Genomic DNA, 24,598 nt, shown 5'->3' with positions numbered 1-24,598 from the left:
TTTCATGATACTTTGTCAAAATGTTTGTCTTAATGATTCTTGGTTGAGTTCAAAAGTGGTTCGATCCGTTGAAAAACATGGCCGCCAGTGGGCGGGGCAGTTTTCCTTATTTGGCTATAGAGAGAACTTGTAAACACTCTAGAAGTCACAATTTTTGCCCAATCATCATGAAAGTTGGTCAAAACATTTGTTCAAGTGATGTCTCGGACGAGTTTGAAAATGGTCGAGATCAGTGAAAAAACATGGCCGCCAGTGGGCGGGGCATTTTTCTCTATATGTATATAGTGGCATTTTTCCCTATTTGGCTATAGAGAAACCTTGTGAACACTCTAGAAGTCACAATTTTTGCCCAATCATCTTGAAAATTGGTCAAAACATTGGTTTTATTGATATCTCGGACGAGTTTGAAAGTGGTCGGGATCGGTGAAAAAACATGGCCGCCAGTTGGCGGGGCATTTTTCTCCATATGTATATAGTGAAAACATGTGAACACAGTAGAAGTCACATTTTTGGCCCAATTTTCATGAAATTTGCTCAGAACATTTGTTTTCTTGATACGAGAGTAGAGTTCAAAAATGGTTCCGGTCAGTTGAATAACATGGCTGATGGGAGGGGGGCAGTTTTCTCATTATGCACCCCCCCCCCCTTTCGAAGAAGAGGGGGTATATTGTTTTGCTCATGTCGGTCCGTCCGTCAACCAGATGGTTTCCGGATGATAACTCAAGAGCACTTATGCCAAGGATCATGGAACTTCATAGGTACATTGATCATGACTCGCAGATGACCCCTATTGATTTTCAGGTCACTAGGTCAAAGGTCAAGGTCACGATGACCCAAAATAGTAAAATGGTTTCCGGATGATAACTCAAGAACACTTAGGCCTAGGATCATGAAATTTCATAGGTACATTGATCATGACTCACAGATGACTCCTAATGATTTTCAGGTCACTAGGTCAAAGGTCAAGGTATCGGTGACCCGAAATAGTAAAACGGTTTCCAGATGATAACTCAAGAACACTTATGCCTAGGATCATAAAACTTCATAGGTACATTTATCATAACTCGCAGATGACCCCTATTGATTTTCAGGTCACTAGGTCAAAGGTCAAGGTCACGATGACCCGAAATAGTAAAATGGTTTCTGGATGATAACTCAAGAACGCTTAAGCCTAGGATCATGAAACTTCATAGATACATTGATCATGACTGGCAGATGACCCCTATTGATTTTCAGGTCACTAAGTCAAAGGTCAAGGTCACAGTGACCCAAAGCAGTAAAATGTTTCCAGATGATAAGTCAAGAACGCTTATGCCTAGGATCATGAAATTTCATAGGTACATTGATCATGACTCACAGATGACCCCCATTGATTTTCATGTCACTAGATCAAACGTCAAGGTCATGGTGACTCGAAATCGTAAAATGGTTTCCAGATGATAACTCAAGAACACTTATGCCTAGGATCATAAAACTTCATAGGTACATTTATCATAACTTGTAGATGACCCCTATTGATTTTCAGGTCACTAGGTCAAAGGTCAAGGTCACGATGACCCGAAATAGTAAAATGGTTTCCAGATGATAACTCAAGAACGCATATGCCTAGGATCATGAAACTTCATAGGTACATTGATCATGACTCACATATGACCCCTATTTATTTTCAGGTCACTAGGTCAAAGGTCAAGGTCATGGTGACCCGAAATAGTAAAATGGTTTCCATATGATAACTCAAGAACGCTTATGCCTAGGATTATGAAACTTCATAGGTACATTGATCATGACTCGAAGATGATCCCTATTGATTTTCAGGTCACTTGGTCAAAGGTCAAGGTCATGATGACCTGAAATAGTAAAATGGTTTCTGGATGATAACTCAAGAACACTTATGCCTAGGATCATGAAACAGAAACTTCATAGGTACAATGATCATGACTCGCAGATTACCCCTATTGATTTTCAGGTCACTAGGTCAAAGGTCAAAGGTCAAGGTCACGGTGACCTAAAATAGTAAAATGGTTTCTGGATGATACTCAAGAACGCTAATGCCTAGGATCGTGAAACTTCATCGGTACAATGATCATGACTCGCAGATGACCCCTATTGATTTTCAGGTCACTAGGTCAAAGGTCAAGGTCACAGTGATCTGAAATAATAAAATGGACTCTGGATGATAACTCAAGAACGATTATGCCTAGGTTCATGAAACTTCATAGGAATATTGATCATGACTTACAGATGACCCCTATTGATTATCAGGTCACTAGGTCAAAGGTCAATGTCACAGTGCCAAAAAACGTATTCACACAATGGCTGTCAAGGTCACAGTGACTCAACTTAGAAAAATGGTTTCAGGATGATAACTCAAGAATGCTTACGCCTTGGATAATGAAACTTCATAGGTACATTGATCATGACTCGCAGATGAAATAATGATGAAACTTGACCAGGATGTTTGTCTGGACAATATCTAGGTCAAGTTTGACATTTGGTAAAGATTGAATGAACTGACTCCTCTAAGGTAAGCAAACTAGGGCCATCTTGGCCCTCTTGTTTTAACACAGCATCACACCATGGGACAAGCTCTCAGCTTATATCGCTACCCTACCGGATCTAGCAAAGTTTAAGAGGGAAGTGGTAAATGTACAGTGCTAGTCTCTTAAATGATGTTTTTTAACCCTTACTTTTATCTGTCACTTTCACCCAACTCTTTTAACCACTTGATTTCTCTCCATTTTTTCTGGAGATTTCAAGCTTTTAGTCTAACTACCCAACAAGGAGTATACTCCTTGTTGGGTCCCATTTTACTTTTCACTCTCACTAATGTTCCTGACGCGCACCTTTTCCCTGCCTATAATACTCGAAAAAGCGGTTGGTATTATACAGAGATAGATAGAAAGATAGATAGACTACCAGTTTAGTTCATGCCACTGATATTTGTGTAAAAAAGTGATAGTGGTAGGTCAATGTTACTACATGTATATATGTTTATGTCTCATGTACCAGTGCTTATGTCCTTTATCTTGTATGTGTCCATTTGGATCTCTCTTGTGAGATTTAGTACATTGTCCTTTGTGCGTCCAGCTATGTTCTGTGATGTCATACTTGTTTTGTCCGGTGAAAATGAGAGTTATCAAATAAACAAGATTTGTATTGGTTTAGACCAAAAACCAAGTGAAATTCATTGCAAATTACTGACCATGCTTTCCTTTGCCGTCAGGCTGTCGAAAGACATACTTGTTTAAATGTATAATTGTTTATTTTTAACTACCAACCTGGTGAGTTTAGATTATTTGTATTTGCATTTATGTATTTGTCTGCAGTGCAAATAAATTTAATTGTTTTGAAATATTGTGTAATGTTTGTAAGGATGTGGTGTGTTTTAATTGTGTTACATGTATTTAGTTTTTAGGTTTTTGTATTCTGTTATATATATATATATATATATATATATATATATATATATATATATATATAAATTTAAATGTAAATTTAAGAAAACTCCCATAAACTTTCTGACTAAAAAACTTTGAACATTTGGGGATGTTTTGATTTATGTCAACCCCTACCCCACTTCATATAATACATTAACAAAATGCATTTCAATTTAAGATTTACTTTATTTTTTTCATATAATACATTAAATATATCTTAAACATATTAAAACATTTTTTAATAAATTGGCAATATTTAAAAACAAAGAAACAAAAGAATCAACTTGTCAAAATATATTTTATTCTAAGACAAGCATGTAAAACCCTAGGTTGGCACTCCCTGCTTAAATGGACTGATTCTGCAATGCCACCCAGAAAGAAATAATGAATGTTGTGAACTATGATATATATTACATTTTATATATTAATATAAAATCCACGTTGGTAGAGCACAACATTAAAAACAGGACCTCCGATCTGAAACGATAATTTCTTGTTTTTAGCTTCATGTAGTAAACATTCAGTACATCCTGTAACATATTTGTCATAAAGTAGTATAATGTCTTTTTATGCCCCCTTTTGAAGAAAAGGGGGCATATAGTGATCGGACTGTCCGTCTGTCTGTCCGTTTGTCTGTCACACTTTGCGTTTAGGTTTCGAAAAATGCTCATAACTTCTATGTCCTGTGAGATATAACCTTCATATTTGGTATGCATGTGTATATGGACAAGGCCTTTCCATACGTACAATTTTTTTTACCCCTGTGACCTTGACCTTGAACTTAGGGTCTGCGTTTAGGTTTCGAAATCTGCGTTTAGGTTTCGAAAAATGCTCATAACTTCTATGTTCCTTGAGATATAACCTTCATATTTGGTATGCATATGTATATGGACAAGGCCTTTCCATACGCACACAATTTTTTACCCCTGTGACCTTGACCTTGAACGTAGGGTCCGCGTTTAGGTTTCGAAATCTGCGTGTAGGTTTCGAAAAATGCTCATAACTTCTATGTCCCTTAAGATATAACCTTCATATTTGGTATGCATGCGTATATGGACAAGGCCTTTCCATACGCACACAATTTTTGACCCCTGTGACCTTGACCTTGAAGTAAGGGTCCGCATTTAGGTTTTGAAATCTGCTTTTAGGTTTCGAAAAATGCTCATAACTTCTATGTCCCTTGAGATATAACCATCATATTTGGTATGCATGTGTATATGGACAAGGCCTTTCCATTCGACAAAAAAATTTGACCCCTGTGACCTTGACCTTGAAGTTAGGGTCCGCGTTTAGGTTTCAAAATTTGCATTTAGGTTTCGAAAAATGCTCATTACTTCTATGTCCCTTGAGATATAACTTTCATATTTGGTATGCATGTGTATATGGACAAGGCCTTTCCATACGCACACAAAGTTTGACCCCTGTGACCTTGACCTTGAACTTATGGTCTGCGTTAAGGTTTCAAAATCTGCGTTTAGGTTTCAAACAATGCTCATAACTTCTATGTCCCTTAAGATATAACCTTCATATTTGGTATGCATGTGTATATGGACAAGGCCTTTCCATACGCACACAAACATTTGACCCCTGTGATCTTGACCTTGAACTCAGGGTCCGCGTTTAGGTTTTGAAATCTGCGTTTAGGTTTCGAAATAAGCTCATAACTTCTATCAAGCGTTTAGAGGGGGCATAAGTCATCCTATGGTGACAGCTCTTGTTCTGATATAATGTTAAATCAATTACCTGCTAAAATTCAAAATCTATCCTGAGCAACTCCACCAGAAGTAGATTTTCCAGGCGTTGGTTGATGGTTGATAGCACCCATAATTAGTCCTCCTTCTTACGCCTCTATCCATGTGGCCAATTAAAGATAGTTTACTATTGGCCATTAAATACCAGTGTCGCTAATTGTTTGCAAGTCGCTAATTTAGCATTGAAATGTCATTAAAGGCTCAGGCAGCATATTGATGGTTTGCAAGTCGCTAATAAAGCATAAGCTTTCTGAAAGTAAATGAACAACATTTTATTATTTCTTTATTGAATAATTTGTATTATTGTTTATTCATGCTGTAAAATAATTTTTAAATGTAATACATACACATGATGCATACAATAAAAATAGAAGCATTTCATGTTTTATATCTATTGAACATAATGCACTAGGCACACATATAATCACAATAATAAGAAATCATATTTATTTTTATTATATATATACATTTTAATGATTAATAATTGTTCACACTGTTGTAATTTACTACATTAGTATACATCCCGTTATGATTCACATCTATACAGTAATATTCACACCTATCCGGCTATATATTATCAGTGGGACGAAACGCCTTATTTATCCTTTTACAAATATCAGTGGAATGAAACGACCATCACCCATGTCATCACTCTCAGTGTGCAGTTACAACCTATGACCTAAAGATTGCAAGGCAGACACACTTTCCCAGGGATACATTTAGATTTTATAAGGTTTTGCCTAGATGGCAGAGTGTATCTTAAAATCTACCAGACTTGCACTAATTGCTTATGGGACTCAATCACTGATGACAATTTATTTGCCAGTAAAAGGGTGTATCCTCTTGTTGCCAAAACCTTTAAACTTGTTATAAAATAAAGTCAAGCATTTAATCAAGAGGCATTTTTGTCACTGTCTTAGAATGTAATGCATGAAGCAGAAACTTTCGTTTTCATTGTATATTATTACTGTCACAATGTTTCAGAATCTTGATTAATTTAATGTTGATAAATATAAAGCCATTAAGATATTTAGTTTTTTTGTTCTTGTATGTGTTTAAATTCAAAGGTTATTTTCATGTCATTGAAATATTTTCTCCAATCACCAATAACCTACATATGCTTGATACAGTTTTCAGTGGGATTGGTTTTTGGCCAAATTTAGGGCTTTTATCTGGCACTTTTGATTCCCAATGTCAAGAAGTGTTGTTTTTTTACCAAATGCTGAAAATTCCAGATTGAAAGTTTCTTTTTTTTAAAGGAAATGCACAATTTAGTTAATTTCCCTATTCAGCTCTATTAAATTGAATAAACTTATGATCAAGTCTGAAGTACATAAATACACCAATTATGCAGTTTTAGTCAAAATAACATAATTTTCCTCAAGCCTGGACTGTGGGTCAATTATACATAAAATATTTAAAAAATCTTCTTGCTATTGTATCATAGATCTAGTTTGTAATACTTTTTTCATTAGCATGATCTATAAAAGCCCTTTTCACGATACATGCACATACTTGTGGTTTTGGCCTGCATGCAGTTTCATAATTGCCAACTGTAAGAAAAAAGGAATATATCTTCTCATAAAATGTTCACAGTTCAAATGATGAACAAGATGCGAAACAGTTTAGTCTGTTTTTATATCTTAAATAAAAAGCCAGATTTGAATTATGTTAATCTACTAAGAGAACAAATATTAGTTTATATAGATATGTTGGGTTTAATATCTTGCACATAATTCGAATTAACATTATTACTTGTATTAAATTATTTGCAGATTCAGCAGAGACTGTTGTAGCAAATGCAGCCTTTGAAGATATCGCTCCTTGTCCATGTGATCTTTCGCAGGGCTCCTGTGATGTCAGCTGTTGCTGTGATAATGTAGGTGCTAATGCAAGCTTGGGCAGCAATTGTTATGCCCCGGATCGAAAGATCGGGGGCATATTGTTTTTGGCCTGTCTGTCTGTCATTCATTCATTGTGTGTGTCCCAAAACTTAAACCTTGGTTAAAGTTTGGTCATAACTTTTTGAATATTGAAGATAGCAACTTGATATTTGGCATGGATGTGTATCTAATGAAGCTGCACATTTTGAGTGGTGAAAGGTCAAGGTTATCCTTCAAGGTCAAAAGTAAAAAAATACAATCCAAGAAAAGTAATAAGCTTTAAAAGGGAGATAATTTCTAAACCTGACAAATGATATATTGACATTTTATTTCAAAGCGGCGCAATAGGGGGCATTGTGTTTCTGACAAACACATCTCTTGTTATTTTAACAATTGTGTTAGTTGATACAAAAAACTTACCAAAACCACTGAATTAGAATTAAGTGAAAACAATTTGAGATTCAACTGTATTACCTTTAAAGTCTTATTAATGATTTAATAATGATTTAATTATAATTATAACTTAATTATTTAAGAATTATTTAAGAAGTAAATTTGTTTGAAAGACATGCTTCTTGTTATATGTATCTTAAAGTACATTACCTAAAATATAGTTTGACCTATTTAACTGGTAAGTTAATTAAACCAGTTCTTATTTTCATAAGACCCATTAAATACACTGGGTACCCATGCCTTTTCCACAGGATTGCTCAGCCAATGAGAAGCAGACATTTGTATCTTGCATACCATACCTGGCAGGGGGCCAGGAGCCTCAAACCCAGCAATACCGCTGCTCCTCAACCCACCACCAGAAGGAGGACTGGTTCCCGTTCCTCTGTGTAGAGTTTGAGTACAACGCCTTCCTTGGCTACTTCTACGAGTGGCAGTACAAGCTTGGCAACAATACGCAGGCCTTCCTTGACAGGCTGTCAACTGTCTTCTACTTCTCATATAGGTATTGCCTGTATATATTTTTATTAAATATTAACAGAATTCAAGCTGTAAAGATTAAGGGGTTGAAATATGTACAGGTATTAGGAAGTAATTGGTAAGTGCTTGCAGTCATCAAAATTAGCAGTCATCTGATTGTCAGTGGCAAGTAAAAATATTTTTTGTTAAGTAATACATTTTATTTAGATTGCACATTTGGTGAGGTTATAAAGCATTTAATGGCTTACTTCAATACATGCCAAAATCTCGGAAATGGCCCCTTTAAATATAATTGATGGAGGAGCTAATTTTTGATGATGCTGCTTCAGCGAAGCAGCTCGTCTAAGTTATCATACCATGAAAAAATTCTTCATAATGGCGACCCATGTAAAATACAGAGCCAGTCTGATTGAGTTAGCTCAATTTTCTCAATCAGCATACCTCGCTGATTATCATTGATAAAGGTAAAGGCAGCTTGGTTCCCGTCTTTTGTCAAATTTATCGAGAGGTTTGGGACAGGAACCAGACACCCAAATTTTCTTCGTACCCAAAATTTTTCGTACCAAAATTTTTTCGTACCTAATTTTTTTCTTACCCATTTTTATTTTATACCAAATTTTTTTTCGTACCCAAATTTTTTATCTCTAACAATCTATATACTGGTCCTTAGGCTGAATGGGTCAAGTTCCCCACGGGTACTACTTCCTCGTACCCCAGGTACTTTAAAGTATACTTCACCGTACACTGATTTTTTAAATGATACTTGTGGGTACCCTGGTATACTTACAGGTACACCTTCTTTCCTAATAAAAAGAATTTGTACCCAATTTTTTTTTCGTACCTAAAATTTTTCGAACCCAATTTTTTTCATACCAAATTTTTTTTTGTACCTAATTTTTGCATACCCATTTTTTTTCCGTTTTCCTACCCCAATTTTTTTTTGTACCCAAATTTTTGTGTTCCCAAATTTTTTTGGGCATTATTTTTTTAACGCCAAATTTTTGTATCCAAATTTTTTTCTTACCAAAAATTTTTGTACCCACATTTTTTTGGAGTATGAAAAAAAATTGGGTAAGAAAATTTTTGGTACGAAAAAATTATGCCAAAAAAGCCTCTTGTTCTTAATAAAGTTTTACAAAGAACTGTGGATTGTCTAAAAGTCTATGTACCGTAAATCCACGAATATAATACGCCCTTGTGCATAATACGCACCCCCAAGTTTGGTCAAAATTTAACGGTAAAAATTGAAAATCCGAGTAAAATACGCACTAAAAAAATCAGTGTCCGAAATCGGCCATTTCCGAAAAAATGTGTCAATATATTTTTGTGTTGTGAAAATAGCAAATCAATTTGGTGTTGTCAACTATCTGTCACCCCGGTATATTGATCGGGATGTGTTATAGTGCTGTTGTTATGACAGTTGCATAATAAATATCTCTGTTTATTGATTATATTACCATTGATTGTTACCGATAACACACGGGCCCCTTGCTGACATCCGGGTCAAGAAGTCATAATTACAAAAGAAAAAAGCAGAGACACTGTTTTTTGTTTTCACATTTAATTCAATTTGACAATATTCGGGACGATAATAATTATAATAATAATAAAGTAATAAGGAGACATAATGGATACTTTGTTTTTATAGTTGTCTAGATGAATTACTTTTTCTTTTTCGAGTTACAAACTCGATACTTTAATATAACTTAAAATACAATTAAACCGCTCGTGTTTTTCATGATCTAGTTAATTAAAATACGCTGTCATTAAGGCTAGTTTGGGAGTAAAAAACAAATTCATTTATTATCACATTTCAATTTAATTCGGCAATCGGCAAACTGGTGTAATAGACTCTATTAGCATCATAAAACTAATTATTTAATTACCACTCTTTACTTCAGATATGGTAAATATGCGGTAGAAAGATAAATAGTGGTCAGCTAAGAAATATTTATTTACGGGTATTATCAGTTGTTTTTTTTCATTTGCTAATCTCTTTATACGACTTAGCGTCCAGTCGCTATTTTGTAGGCAGACAACGATATTAACTGTGTATTCAAAGTATACAGTGTCTGCGCATGGATGACCCAATATTATCCGATAGCTCCTCCCGTTCTCACGTTTCATTCGACAACGTCATTTCATGTGTAAGCGAGCTCAATGTTGATTGGCCAGCTACTGTGTGCACTTCAATAACAATAAGGTCAAGCGATGTCTCATAATTGGGTACAGACCGGGTTTCGTTTACTGTTCGAATTGCGAACACTTTCATTAAAACAAAGAGACAAATATAGAAAACCAGTTCGATATAAATGGTGGATGTTTTCAATGAAATTTTACTAGATTTTCGCATTTTCACAAATAAGATTTTTATTGAGCCAAATTCTCAATATTTGCTAAAATGACTCAAATGGCGAACGACAGCGCGAGCCCTGTTGCACCCCTTTGATGTAATGGTGTAGTTCAAAATTGCTGCCGCGAAGCGAATAACAGCAATTAAGTTGAAAATTTGCACAGGAAAAATTTTGTTCTGCTCTAAACTCGTATATTATACGCACCCCCTACTTGAAGAAAAAATCGGCAGGTAAAAAAGTGCGTATTATATTCGTAGATTTACGGTACACTGCAGCTATGCCAAATCTTAAATAAAGGATGCGGATCAATGACAAGCAATAAAAATAACACATTGGGGTGATGTAGATAAACTTAAATTGATGCTTTTATATCCATCCCCTTCAAAAGCATCGTCACACCTGTACTGTCAGTACTTTGATTTGTTAATATAATAGTGTATCAAAAGAATCATTGTAAAAAAAGGTGATTAATTTATGATGCCTCTCCTATAAGAGTGATGTCAAACTCGGCCTACACGTATGTTCACATCACTTATCATGCAATAAATACTTAACCAATCAACTGCACATGATACATATATATTATTGTATTGTAGTATTTTTGTTTAAAGTTTGTTTATACTTCTGTGCATTTTTATACCCCCGGATCGAAAGATCGGGTATATTGTTAACCTTGGTTAAACTTTTATAACTTTTGCAATGTTTAAGATAGCAACTTCATATTTGGCATGCATGTGTATCTCATGGACCTGCACATTTTGAATGGTGAAAAGTCAAGGTCAAGGTAATCCTTCTAGGTCAAAGGTCATCATTGTATTTTTCGTTCCTAAATCTTAAACCTTCGTTAAAGTTTGGTCATAACTTTTTGAATATTAAAAAGATAGCAACTTGATTTTTGGCATTCATGTGTATCTCATGGAGCTGCACATTTTGAGTGGCTAAAGGTCAAGTTCAAGGTCATCGTTCAAGGTCAAAGGTCAAATTTATGGCTTCAAAGCGGCGCAATAGGGGGCATTGTGTTTCTGACAAACACATCTCTTGTTTGTATATTCTATTCAGAGAACAAGACGCTCGAGCCATAGTTGACCCAAACACCACTGTGTACAAGTTTGGTGCTAGCGTGAAGACGAGACGTCAGAGTGCAAGTCGTATTGGCACCCTCAGCCTTCCCCAACAGGTACTGACCGGCCAGTGTCTGGACACAGCCCCTGTAAGATACCTAAAAAACCTCGACCATTCCTGCACTGTGAGAATGTCAGTGGATTTGTGCAGTGCTACGTCTGTGCTCAGTCAACTGTATTATGTGCAGTCTAGCACATTCACATCGTTTTTCAGTGTCGTTGAAGATTATAGCGGAATTACAGTTGCACAGACCAACGTTGTGTACAAGTGTGTCACTAATGAGAATGACCTGAATAGGTACCTCATGTCTATGACGCCGCTGACTGTGGATTCTTCACAGCCGTCTAATCTTCAGATTGACCCTGCATGTGTTGGGGATTGCGGGGAAGATCTATGTGTTAACCTGACTAGGTCTGACCCTGTTGTACCACAGACTGTTATAGGGAACTGTGCCTCACAAAGTCCCCAGGCTCCTACTGTTAATGCAGGAGTCTGCGCTAATGCAGTCATTGATGTCCAGTATAATGCCTATTGGATTGGAAATAAGATTGCAAAATTTGATGCTGTGATAATTGTTGCTAATATTTCCATAAACAACATCCTTGGTTCACCAAATGTTTTGACACAAAATTTTAAAGTAGATTTCATTCACAATAGTACAAACGCTACTGGGGAGGTCTCTGATAACTTTTACAACATAACGGATGCCTCTTACACACGTTCTGGTAAGGTGGGATATGAGAAAGGGAGAGGATTATACAGCGGTTCGGCTGTGTACAACACCAGCACAAGTCCTCGGCAGTTCCTGTTTGTAAACTCAAATGGTTCAAGACAGATGGCAGTGTATGGACCAGGTGAGATCCTTTGATGTACCATTACCCTTATCTAGTTATACAGATAGTGTTATACAAGCTCCTTAAAATGAGAAATTTGCTTCTGTCATTGATGACTAAGTGTATTTATTTCTCAATAGTATTTCTTCTATTTTCATGTTATATATGGATTAAATCTGAATTTGAAAATAATCACAATTAACTGCAAATAAAATAAATTCTTGCAAATTAAAGATTCTGTTAAAAGATTCCAATTACTGTGAAACCAGAAAAAAATAGTAGTTAAGGACATACATTAATTGAACATTATTTTTGATTGGCCTTAATTTAAAAGATGTTATGATGCAAAGTATCATGACAAGTATTTGAACGAACAAAGTGACAGATGTCCGTGGTGAATCTTATAAACTGTGTTGGCAATAGAAGCATTCTTTTATATTCAACCTGATGTCAGGAATTCTGTATAACACTTAAGGGGAAAAGCATGTTGGATATGTTGGGATTACTTTCATTTGATTTAAAGTGACAGTGGTATGACATTTCTTATAATAATTTTCAATACATGTACAAGAAAATGTTCATGAATTTAAAGGAATTTTCTGATGGAACGTAGCCTTGTTATTTATCTACAAGGATATATTTTTTTAAGTCTGTTTCTCTGTATTATCTTTTTGTTATTGAAAGTAAACTAATTGAAACACCAGGGATAGACATAAGTGTTTGCCCGTTCAGCCTTGGCCAGCAGGTTTAGGCCGGGGCAAGTCAATTGCAAAAGTTGGTTGTTGGACAGGGGCAACTAGCTTTTGAGTAAAGCTTGAACGATTTTTCTTACATTTTATCACTTTATTAGCTCAGCTGTTTTCGGAGAAGAGCCGAGGTGTTGTCATAGCCAGCTCGTTGTCTCCCGTCCACCGTGCTAAAACCTTAACATACCTCTAAAATCAAAGTGATTCCACCGACAACTTTGAAACTTCATATGTAAATGCACCTTGATGAGTTCTACACGCCACACCCATTTTTGAGTCACTAGGTCAAGGTTACTGTGACCTCAAATATAAAGCTTTAACATAAGCTCTAAAATCAAAATGTTTCCACCTACAACTTTGAAACTTCATATGTAGATGCACCATGAGGCATGCCAAACCCATTTTTGGGTCTCAAGATCAAAAGTCAAGTTCGCTGTGACCTTTAAAAAAAAAAAATCTGACAAGCTTTCATTTATTCAAAACTGCACCCGCATCCGAGCGTTGGCACCCGGTATGCGGTGCTCTTGTTTTTATGCCCCCGGATCGATAGATCGGGGGTAAATTGTTTTTGTCCTGTCTGTCTGTCTGTCTGTCTGTCTGTCTGTCTGTCTGTCTGTCTGTCTGTCTGTCTGTCTGTCTGTCTGTCTGTCTGTCTGTCTGTCTGCCTGCCTGCCTGCCTGCCTGCCTGCCTGCCTGCCTGCCTGCCTGCCTGCCTGCCCGTCCCATCTGCCTGTCCAAAACTTTAACCTTGGTTAAAGTTGGATAACTTTTGCAATATTGAACATACCAACTTGATATTCACCAAGCATGTGTATCTCATGGAGCTGCTCATTTTGAGTGGTGAAAAGTCAAGGTCATGGTCATCCTTCAAAGTCAAAGATAAAATATTGTTGTTTTTTTCCTAAAACTTTAACCTTCGTTAAAGTTTTATCATAACATTTTAAATATTTAACACAGAAACTTCATATTTGGCATGCATGTGAATCTTGTGGAGCTGCACATTATGAGTGGTGAAAGGTCAAGGTCGTCCTTCAAGGTTAAAGGTCAAACAAAAAGAATTCATTTCTCCATTCAATCTCTTACTTTCTTCTCGTGGAGCTGCACATTTTGAGTGGTGAAAGGTCGTCAACCTTCAAGGTCAAAATATAAAAAACATAAATTGTCATAACTTTTTAAATATTGAACACAGCAACTTATTTTTTGGTATGCATGTGTATCTCGTCGAGCTGCACATTTTGAGTGGTGAAAGGTCAAGGTCATCCTTCAAGGTCAAAGGTAACAAAAATAAATATTTTTCATTTCTCAATTCAATCTCTTACTTACTTTTCTTGGAGCTGCACATCTTGACAGGTGAAAGGTTAAGATCAAGGTCAACCTTCAAGGTCAAAGGTCAAAAAATAAAAAACATAAATTTTCATAACTTTTTATGGCTCTGGATCGAATGATCTGGGGCATATTGTTTTTGGCCTGTCTTTCTGTCATTCCGTCATTCTGTCATTCTGTCCCAAAACTTTAACCTTACAGTAAAGTTTTGCAATAACTTTTGAAATATTGAACATAGCAACTTGATATTTGGCATGAATGTGTATCTCATGGAGCTGCACATTTTAGGGGTAAAAGGTCAAGGTCATCCTTCAAGGTCAAAGGTAAAAAAAATGGCGCGTTAGGGGGCATTGTATTTCTGACAAACACATCACTTGTTAAAAATAATAATGCTTCTGGCTCATTAAATGGCATTATGTATTGAGTCATATCAGCAATGCTGTATGATGTTGTCAGATTTTGTTTTAAACTAAATATGAGATAAATATGACTTGCACTTGGTTATGGGCTCATTTCTTTGCCTGTAGAACCAAACTGCTATATATAGTTTCCCATCTGGGCAACCTTCTGTTTAAAATATTAGTTTATCCCTGTTTTCCACTGTAGGTCCGGATGGCCTCTGTGAAAATGCAGGTCGCCGGAACATCAAGTTTGGTGAGGACATCACCACAGCTTGTAAACTTCAGCTGTCCATTGCTAACATGTCAGACTGCACAGTTCTCAGGTATATGCAGCTGTCCATTGCTAACATGTCAGACTGCACAGTTCTCAGGTAACTGCAGCTGTCTATTGCTAGCGTGTCAGACTGAACAGTTCTCAGGTACATTGTAACTGCAGCTGTCCATTACTATCATGTCAGTCTGCACAGTTCTCAGGTAACTGCAGCTGTCAATTCCTGAACATGTCAGACTGCATAGTTCTCAGGTAACTGCAGCTGCCCATTGCTAACATTTCAGACTGCACAGTTCTCAGGTAACTGCAGCTGCCCATTGCTAACATTTCAGACTGCACAGTTCTCAGGTAACTGCAGCTGTCCATTGCTAACATGTCAGACTGCATAGTTCTCAGGTAAATGCAGCTGTCCATTGCTAACATGTCAGACTGCAGAGTTCTCAGGTAACTGCAGCTGTCCATTGCTAACACATCAGACTGCACAGTTCTCATGTAACTGCAGCTGTCCATTGCTAACATGTCAGACTGCACAGTTCTCATGTAACTGCAGCTGTCCATTGCTAACACATCAGACTGCACAGTTCTCATGTAACTGCAGCTGTCTATTGCTAACATGTCAGACTGCACAGTTCTCAAATAACTGCAGCTGTCCATTGCTGACATGTCAGACTGCACATTTCTCAGGTAAATTCAGCTGTCCATTGCTAACATGTCAGACTGCACAGTTCTCAGGTTACTGCAGCTGCCCATTGCTAACACGTCAGACTGCACAGTTCTCATGTAACTGCAGCTGTCCGTTGCTAACATGTCAGACTGCACAGTTCTCATATGACTGCCGCTGTCCATTGCTAACATGTCAGACTGCACAGTTCTCAGGTAAATGCAGCTGTCCATTGCTAACATGTCAGACTGCAGAGTTCTCAGGTAACTGCAGCTGTCCATTGCTAACACATCAGTCTGCACAGTTTTCAGGTTACTGCAGCTGTCCATTGCTAAAATGTCAGACTGCTTAGTTATTAGATAACTGCAGCTGTCCATTGCTAACACCTCAAACTGGACAGTTATTATATAACTGCAGCTGTCCATTGCTAACATGTCAGGCTGCACAGTTCTCAGGTTACTGCAGCTGTCCATTGCTAACATGTCAGTCTGCTAAGTTTTCAGGTTACTGCAGCTGTTCATTGCTAACATGTCAGACTGCACAGTTATTAGATAACTGCAGCTGTCCATTGCTAACACGTCAGACTGCACAGTTATAAGATAACTGCAGCTGTCCATTGCTTACACGTCAGACTGCATAGTTCTCATGTTACTGCAGCTGTCCATTGCTAACATGTCAGACTGCTTAGTTATTAGATAACTGCAGCTGTCCATTGCTAACACCTCAAACTGGACAGTTATTATATAACTGCAGCTGTCCATTGCTAACATGTCAGGCTGCACAGTTCTCAGGTTACTGCAGCTGTCCATTGCTAACATGTCAGTCTGCTAAGTTTTCAGGTTACTGCAGCTGTTCATTGCTAACATGTCAGACTGCACAGTTATTAGATAACTGCAGCTGTCCATTGCTAACACGTCAGACTGCACAGTTATAAGATAACTGCAGCTGTCCATTGCTTACACGTCAGACTGCACAGTTCTAAGGTAACTGCAGCTGTCCATTACTAACATGTCAGACTGCACAGTTCTCAGGTAACTGCAGCTGTCCATTGCTAACATGTCAGACTGCACAGTTCTCATGTAACAGCAGCTGTCCATTGCTAACACATCAGTCTGCAATGTTTTTAAGTGACTGCAGCTGTCCATTGATAACATGTCAGACTGCACAATTTTCAGGTTACTGCAGCTGTCCATTGCTAACACGTCAAACTGCACAGTTATTAGATAACTGCAGCTGTCCATTGCTAACTTGTCAGACTGCACAGTTCTCATGTTACTGCAGCTGTCCATTGCTAACATGTCAGACTGCACAGTTATTAGATAACTGCAGCTGTCCATTGCTAACATGTCAAACTGCACAGTTCCCAGGTAACTGCAGCTGTCCATTGCTAACACATCAGACTGCACAGTTTTCAGTTTACTGCAGCTGTCCATTGCTAACATGTCAGACTGCACAGTTTTCAGGTTACTGCAGCTGTCCATTGCTAACATGTCAGACTGCACAGTTCTCAGGTAACTGCAGCTGTCTATTGCTAACGTGTAACACTGCACAGTTTTCATGTTACTGCAGCTGTCCATTGCTAACAAATAAGACTGCACAGTTATTAGATAACTGCAGCTGTCCATTGCTAACATGTCAGACTGCACAGTTCTCATATAACTGCAGCTGTCCATTGCTTACATGTCAGACTGCACAGTTCTCATATGACTGCAGCTGTCCATTGCTAACATGTCAGATTGCACAGTTCTCAGGTAACTGCAGCAGTCCATAGCTAAAATGTCAGACTGCACAGTTCTCAAGTAACTGTAGCTGCCCATTGCTATCATGTCAGACTGCACAGTTCTCAGGTAAATGCAGCTGTCCATTGCTAACATGTCAAGACTGCACAGTTTCCAGGTAACTGCAGCTGTCCATTGCTTACATGTCAGACTGCACAGTTCTCAGGTAAATGCAGCTGTCCATTGCTAACATGTCAGACTGCGCAGTTCTCTGGTTACTGCAGCTGTCCATTGCTAACATGTCAGACTGCACAGTTCTAAGGTAACTGCAGCTGTCCATTGCTAACATGTCAGACTGCACAGTTCTCAGGTAAATGCAGCTGTCCATTGCTAACATGTCAGACTGCACAGTTCTCAGGTAACTGCAGCTGTCCATTGCTAACATGTCAGACTGCACAGTTCTCAGGTAACTGCAGCTGTCCATTGCTAACACGTCATACTGCACAGTTCTCATGCAACTGCAGCTGTCCATTGCTAACATGTCAGACTGCATAGTTCTCAGGTAACTGCAGCTGTCCATTGCTAACATGTCAGACTGCACAGTTCTCAGGTAACTGCAGCTGTCCATTGCTTACACGTCAGACTGCACAGTTCTCAGGTAACTGCAGCTGTCCATTGCTGACATGTCAGACTGCACAGTTATTAGATAACTGCAGCTGTCCATTGCTAACATGTCTGACTGCACAGTTCTTAGTTAACTGCAGCTCTCTATTGCTAACATGTCAGACTGCACAGTTCTCATGTAACTGCAGCTGTCCATTGCTAACACGTCAGACTGCACAGTTCTTGGGTAACTGCAGTTGTCCATTCCTGACATGTCAGACTGCACAGTTATTAGATAACTGCAGCTGTCCATTGCTAACATGTCAGACTGCACAGTTTTCCGGTTACTGCAGCTGTCCATTGTTAACATGTCAGACTGCACAGTTCTCAGGTAACTACAGCTGTCCATTGCTAACATGTCAGACTGCACAGTTCTCAGGTTACTGCAGCTGTCCATTGCTAACACGTCAGACTGCATAGTTCTCATGTAACTGAAGCTGTCCATTGCTAACATGTCAGACTGCACAGTTCTCAGGTAACTGCAGCTATCCATTGCTAACGTGTTAGACTGCACTGTTCTCTGGTATTTTGACAATTAGTTTAAAATATAACCGTTAAGCAAACTCATGCAAGAAAATCAAAGTATGCTTATTTTACATAAAATGATGTGTGTTGTTTTTATGCCAAATTGCAATTTCTTATGTATGCACAAGCAAATGTTTTGAGTAAATAATATTTTGCCCATTTAGAATACAATGTCGTAGTTCATGTCATCATTTTGATCATTCTTATCTTTGTGTAGTGAATGAGGGCCTTAAGTAGAAAAATTGAATTCATGTCTCTACAAGTCATTTCAAATTTTTATGTCCCCCCAGTCTTTACTTGGGGACTTATTCTTTTTGCCTTGTATGTTTGTTGTTTTTATTTGTTTGCGTCAAAATTAAACATTGGCCATAACTTTTGCAATATTGAAGATATCAACTTGATATTTGGCATGCATGTGTATCTCATGGAGCTGCACATTTTGAGGGGTGAAAGGTCGAGGTCATCCTTCAAGGTCAAAGGTCAAATATAAGGGGTGGAGACATAATGTTTCACAAACACATCTTGTTTTATTTGTTTGAGTTCATGTGTAATTCTGGTTAAAAATAAAATAAAAATTTCACTTTGACAAGAGGTATGATTAATCCTCCTTTCAGGTTATTTCCTCATTTTGAATTCTATGAATTATTCACAAATAGTACTTAACTTGCATGGATTGCTAAATTAATACAAAGCTTGGTAAACCCAGTAATCTTACCTCTGAGGGAGAGATTGTTGTAAGATTATGACTGTATGTGTGTATGTTCTCAGGAGGCAGATGATCTACTATCTGAACTCCCTGATGCCATCTGATGTCCTGGGGAGACGGGGCTACAATGACATCTATAACCAGGCTTACTGGATACCAGTGCTGAGGTATAGTAAACTTGGTTTTGGAGTCGTTTTTTTTATTGTCAAGAATATAAATTTCTTTGGGCTCATGTCTTCACAAAGACGAATGACTCCAGTGAGTTTGTGTTTTTGTTCCCAAGCTAATTATAGGAATACCCTTTTTCAGTCAGTCTGTCAGTTCAGTTACACTGTCGTGTCCTCGCCATATTTTACATACCTTTTGAAGGAATTTCATGAAACTTTCCCAGATTGATAAGAACATTGAGATGACATGCAGACAATAGTAGTCAGTAATGCAAGCTCAAGGTCAGTGTCCTTAGTGTGCCAAGTTCAAAGGTTTGAGCTTCCATATTTGTATCCTCTCTATACCCTTTGAATTACTCTCGGAACCATTGCTTAAATATTTCGTTTGTTGAGAGGATGAGCAGAAGTCAAGAGTCAGTAACACTGTCCCAAGGTCAAAGTCGTGCTTTAATTTACATAGAGTTTCTATTTTAATGGCTTCTCTATTGCTGATATATCCTTTGAAGAATTTTCATGAATGAAACTTGGCTTAAATGTTTTGGTCATTGAGACAACTTGCAGAAGGCAGGAGTCAGCCAGGCCAACTCCATGTTAAGGTCAAACTTCAATTAAAATTTGTTCAGCCACCATTGTTTTCATAAACATGTACATGTAGGCTTCATAACTCTAAAAGCCATTCAAGGATTTTCATTAAAAGTTAATGCTATTCAGAAGATGTGCAAATACTGCCTCAAAGTCAAATTTTCTTGATACTTCCCATGTGCATTGGCCTTTGCCAGTAGATGACCCCTATTGAAATTGGGGTCACTGGGGCAAAGGTCACTGTCACACTAAGAGTTTAAATTGTTTCCGATCAATAACTTGTGAAAGGAGGGACTGATTGGCTTGAAACTTCCCATGTGAATTGGGGTTGGACAATGGATGGCCCCCTTATGAAATTGGAGTAATGAAGTCAAAGGTCAAGGTCATTGTCATACTTAGTGTGAAATTTGTTTCCGATTAATAACTTGTCAACTGTTTCATCAATTGGCTTGATAATTCCGATGTGAATTGGCCTTGGACAGTCAACAACCCCTATTTAAATTGGGTTCACTAGTTGGTATGTGAGTCTACCTTCATGACCTTCAGATGAAGTGTGAAATATGTTCCCATCCATTGATTTTTGTGGTATTTATGGACCTTTAACTTTTTACAAAAACAACATTTTCCTGAGGTTTTTATACGCATCGCTTTCAGATATTGAACTGATTTTTGGTAGGTGAGTTTATCTATAGATTAAGTGTGAAATTCCTTCCAGTGCATTGATGTTTAGCGAAGTTATGGGCCTTACATAGAAATTACCCGTATTATAACCTTTTTTCTAGATTTTTTTTCCTCAAAGCTTTCAGATATTCAGCTTACTGTTTGAAATTGAGTCTAACTACATAACTTTCAGATGAAGTGTGAGTTTTGTTTTGGTTTATTGATTTTTGGCTAAGTTATGGACCTTGTTTTCTCTAAAATAGCTGCTGTGGGACTTCAAAGCGCAGTAAGGGGCATTGTGTTTCACTTGTTAAATTACAAAGCTCAAACTATGTAACAAATGTTTCAATAATTTATTGATCTCTTCTAGGGAAGACCTGAATGAGTCGTGTACCCTGGCCAGTTACTTCCCCAAGGGTGACAGCCCAGTGGATAACAGGACGGGTATTTGTTTCAACATCACCAGTGGCATTCATCTGGAAGTGTTCTATGGGGAGACGGGCCGCTCAAATGGATTTCCCATCTATGAGGTGCTTGGAAGCAAAGTCAGGTACGAAATATTATGAATATCTCCCGTCTAAAGAAAATGCATTCAAATGCTTCATCCAAGGGCTAATCTTTGGGTTCATAGCTACCGTAAAAATTCAGTCATAAGTCTACCTGCTAATGAGTCTGGGATGGGCAGGGATATAAAGTGGTACGAAAATATGCCATTTTGTGTATGTTAACTTCATAATTGGAGTCAAAATTTCATGAAACTGGGATAAAAAATCCTCCTGGTAATATTGAGACCCCATTGTTCATTGTCAAATTCTTGGACACAAATATTTCAATAATTGTTGTATTTGATTTTATAATTCAGATGTAAGTCAAAATATTATTGTCTTATTCATATTTAAAAAAATATTTTTAATGCATATAAAAATAATATATATTAAAATCAATATACACTTCAACACCGTTATTTCGAACACCGATAATCCGAAGTCACCGTTATTTCGAAGTATTTTTCGGGTCCCGATATTGGTTCTTCTTTGTTTAATGTTAAACCGAAGAAATCATTAATTCGAAGTGATTCAGTTGGTCCCTACACTATAATTCGCACCTTATTAACAATCTTTAATCCGAAGTCAAAACTGCAAAATACTGAGCGTAATTTCACACCTTTGTCTCGTGGCTCGTCAAAAGCCGATAATTACACCTTTGTCGTCTGCGCGAGTGACGGTGTTCAGAGAGACATCGCATATTAGTTTAAAAAAAAAAGATTAATTTCCGAAAATGTATTAATATGTATGTATGTCTGATAATTTGTGCTATTCATTATATTTTATATGTTCTGTACTAAGACAAAAATAAAAACAAGAAAAATAATCGTTTTATTCCTCCGTTTGTTACAAGTGGAAATCTATTGCTATCTGACTAGTTTACGCTTTTCAGTAAGCGTGTAACCGAACCATGTGAATTCCATAACGTTTCATTTTTTACAGAATCAAAGAAGTCTTCTGTCAAATGTTAATTTCGAATTATCGTTAATCCGAAGTTTTTTTAACGGTCCCGACGACTTCAAAATAACGGTGTTGAAGTGTATACAAGTTAATATATTGACATGTTTCTTCAAATAGGTCTAACTGTTACAAAAAGTCATTAGTGGTTAATTGCAAGCCCCTTGACTGCAATGCTTAATATAATGCTGTTGTTTCCACAGCTACACCAACACCACATGGTCCGTGAAGTGTTCTGGACCAGCAGGTGGGGTATGTCGCCCTAATTCCACCATGACTCAACAATTTCAGCTCACCAGCTCTGTCCGGTTTACACAGATCCCTCCACAGACACCAACGCCTGTGTCCAAGTATGATTTGTGGTGTTGTTTTGGTTAAACTTTAAATATTTTTTTGGAATTTGATGACATATTTTAGTTGAAGTTCTTGGTTGTTCTGCTGTTAGGATTTTACATTTAAAAACCAGTTTATATTTAGGTCTTATCTAATTATCGAGAGTGTCTCAATAAGTTAAAAAATTAAAGTGCAATAGAATTCAAATAATAAGGTTTTGTAAAATAAATCAGTTCAAATTACAATTGCTTTTAACCCACTTTTAAATTAAATCATTTTGTGTATAAGTTTTTGTGTGAGAAAAGGATGTTTGACTCATTATTGATCTTAACATAACTTAATTAATATTTTTGTAATTATCAAATATTGCACTGCAAATGTATAAATGCAATGCTTCCAGTCTAAAGGCCTACAGACAAGGATATAAAAGTCAACCCTATTATTTCCACAGATACTACGAGACTCCAAGAGAAGACGACCACCAACTGTGCATATGGGGCGTTTGCTGGGACGACCTCATTCACCCGTTCTCTCGTAGATACACAGCCGACAGTCGTGAATATGTGTTTGGAATGATCTCTGCTTCAATAATTTTTTTCATTGGTTATGGACTGGTAGCTAGACCCTTCTGGTGAGATATTGCACAATAATTTACCTAGAAGCTCATGCAAAATTGTATTCTAAACTAAAACGATAGATTTGAATTCCTGTGTGGCCCAAAGTATTTACGATGTATACGTTTGACATATCTATTGTATGGTTGTTTACAAACAAAATGGCAGCAAACATGTATACGCAAATCGGATAGAACCACTGTGACATCATGAGATGATGTTTGGAATGTTTACCATATGAAATGTAATCGCTGATGTTGATTACCGGTAAATGATAGGTTGTTGTTATTTGGACAATATGACATGCTGTGTGAAGTTAAAAACAATGAACAGTTGTGTGGTATGGTGACAAAGTGATGCAGTGAAACTCGAAGTGAATAAACTTGGAAGGGCGTTGACAACAGAAGCCAAATGATATATATTTGATGAAGACTATCTGTCCATTGGGAACACGTGAAAGTGACTCAATCAGCCTTACTCAGCAAACCAAAAGAATTTAGTTTTGCTTGATAAGTATTGTTATTAATGTAACTATGCATTTAGCATGGAAGAATACTTTTAATAGTAAGTGTTGAAAACATTTTTACTATATAAATGTTTGCAACAAAAGTAGTGAACTTTTGTGTCCATAATTGCTTTTTTTTTCAATTAAAATGCATGTTTTGAAGTAGGTATGTTTCTAATAAAATTTTGCATAACTATACACAAATTGTGATATTTTAGAAAAAGTGTCAGTTCATTACTTTGAAATGAGTATTGTAATTTGGATGCTTGGAAGTGCATAGGTTTTTTATTTATAGTATATATGTATATGTGTTTGCTGAAGTCTAGTTGTATTAGTAGAATTATGTATTCTTATTTTAAATATCAAAATGTGTGTTCTGTATGTGTCTTTATTTCAAGCCAGAACATAATAATGTCAAATGTGTAATTGACTCAGCCTTAAATCCAGGACTCTTATTGTTGAAAACTACAAGGTTTAGCTTTCTGGTCTCTGATTTTGTAACTTTTGCATGTTTTTTGTATATTTTTTTACTGTATTGAGAGATATTAAAATGAACATCACTATTTTTACTACATATTTCTATTACCTTACAGGTGTTGATCTTTGATTTAATGAGGGCTATCAAAATGGTAAATATCTTTGAAGTGTTGGATGTTAGAACTGTTCCTCAAATCTTTTTGAAGATTTTACGCCATAGATTCCGAGGCATTAAAAATTGCACTTTTTTCATACATATGATCGAAAGCTTGTGTTTCAATTCCTCTTTAAAGCGTTGGTGGTTATGCTCAAACTTTCACAGTTGAATGACCTCAAGATGATCTTCAAGAAAGGATGTTGGACTGCAACAAATATTGGCATAATTATGGTCCTTTGTTTTGCCAACAAAGAATAGTCACCTGAAGCTTTTGCTT

The 24,598-nt window shown here is 37.0% G+C and overlaps 1 protein-coding gene across 1 annotated transcript in view; it reads left to right on the top strand.

Annotated features, from left to right (window-relative positions):
• Nucleotides 1-24,250, top strand: part of LOC127837887 (tectonic-2-like) — a 28,117-nt gene extending 3,867 nt beyond the window's left edge. The window contains exons 2-9 of the mRNA XM_052365338.1: nucleotides 6,964-7,067; nucleotides 7,776-8,026; nucleotides 11,415-12,331; nucleotides 14,986-15,103; nucleotides 19,387-19,491; nucleotides 21,104-21,283; nucleotides 22,439-22,585; nucleotides 23,020-24,250. Coding sequence (XP_052221298.1) covers nucleotides 6,964-7,067; nucleotides 7,776-8,026; nucleotides 11,415-12,331; nucleotides 14,986-15,103; nucleotides 19,387-19,491; nucleotides 21,104-21,283; nucleotides 22,439-22,585; nucleotides 23,020-23,203 — 2,006 coding nt within the window. The 3' untranslated portion in view covers nucleotides 23,204-24,250. The remainder of the gene's footprint in view (nucleotides 1-6,963; nucleotides 7,068-7,775; nucleotides 8,027-11,414; nucleotides 12,332-14,985; nucleotides 15,104-19,386; nucleotides 19,492-21,103; nucleotides 21,284-22,438; nucleotides 22,586-23,019) is intronic.
• The last annotated feature ends 348 nt before the right edge of the window (nucleotides 24,251-24,598 follow it).

The sequence above is a fragment of the Dreissena polymorpha genome, chromosome 1, assembly GCF_020536995.1.
Source record: "Dreissena polymorpha isolate Duluth1 chromosome 1, UMN_Dpol_1.0, whole genome shotgun sequence".
Lineage (NCBI taxonomy): Eukaryota > Metazoa > Mollusca > Bivalvia > Myida > Dreissenidae > Dreissena > Dreissena polymorpha.
The sequence above is the reverse complement of the archived record's forward strand: the minus strand, read 5'-3'. Positions and strand labels throughout refer to the sequence as shown.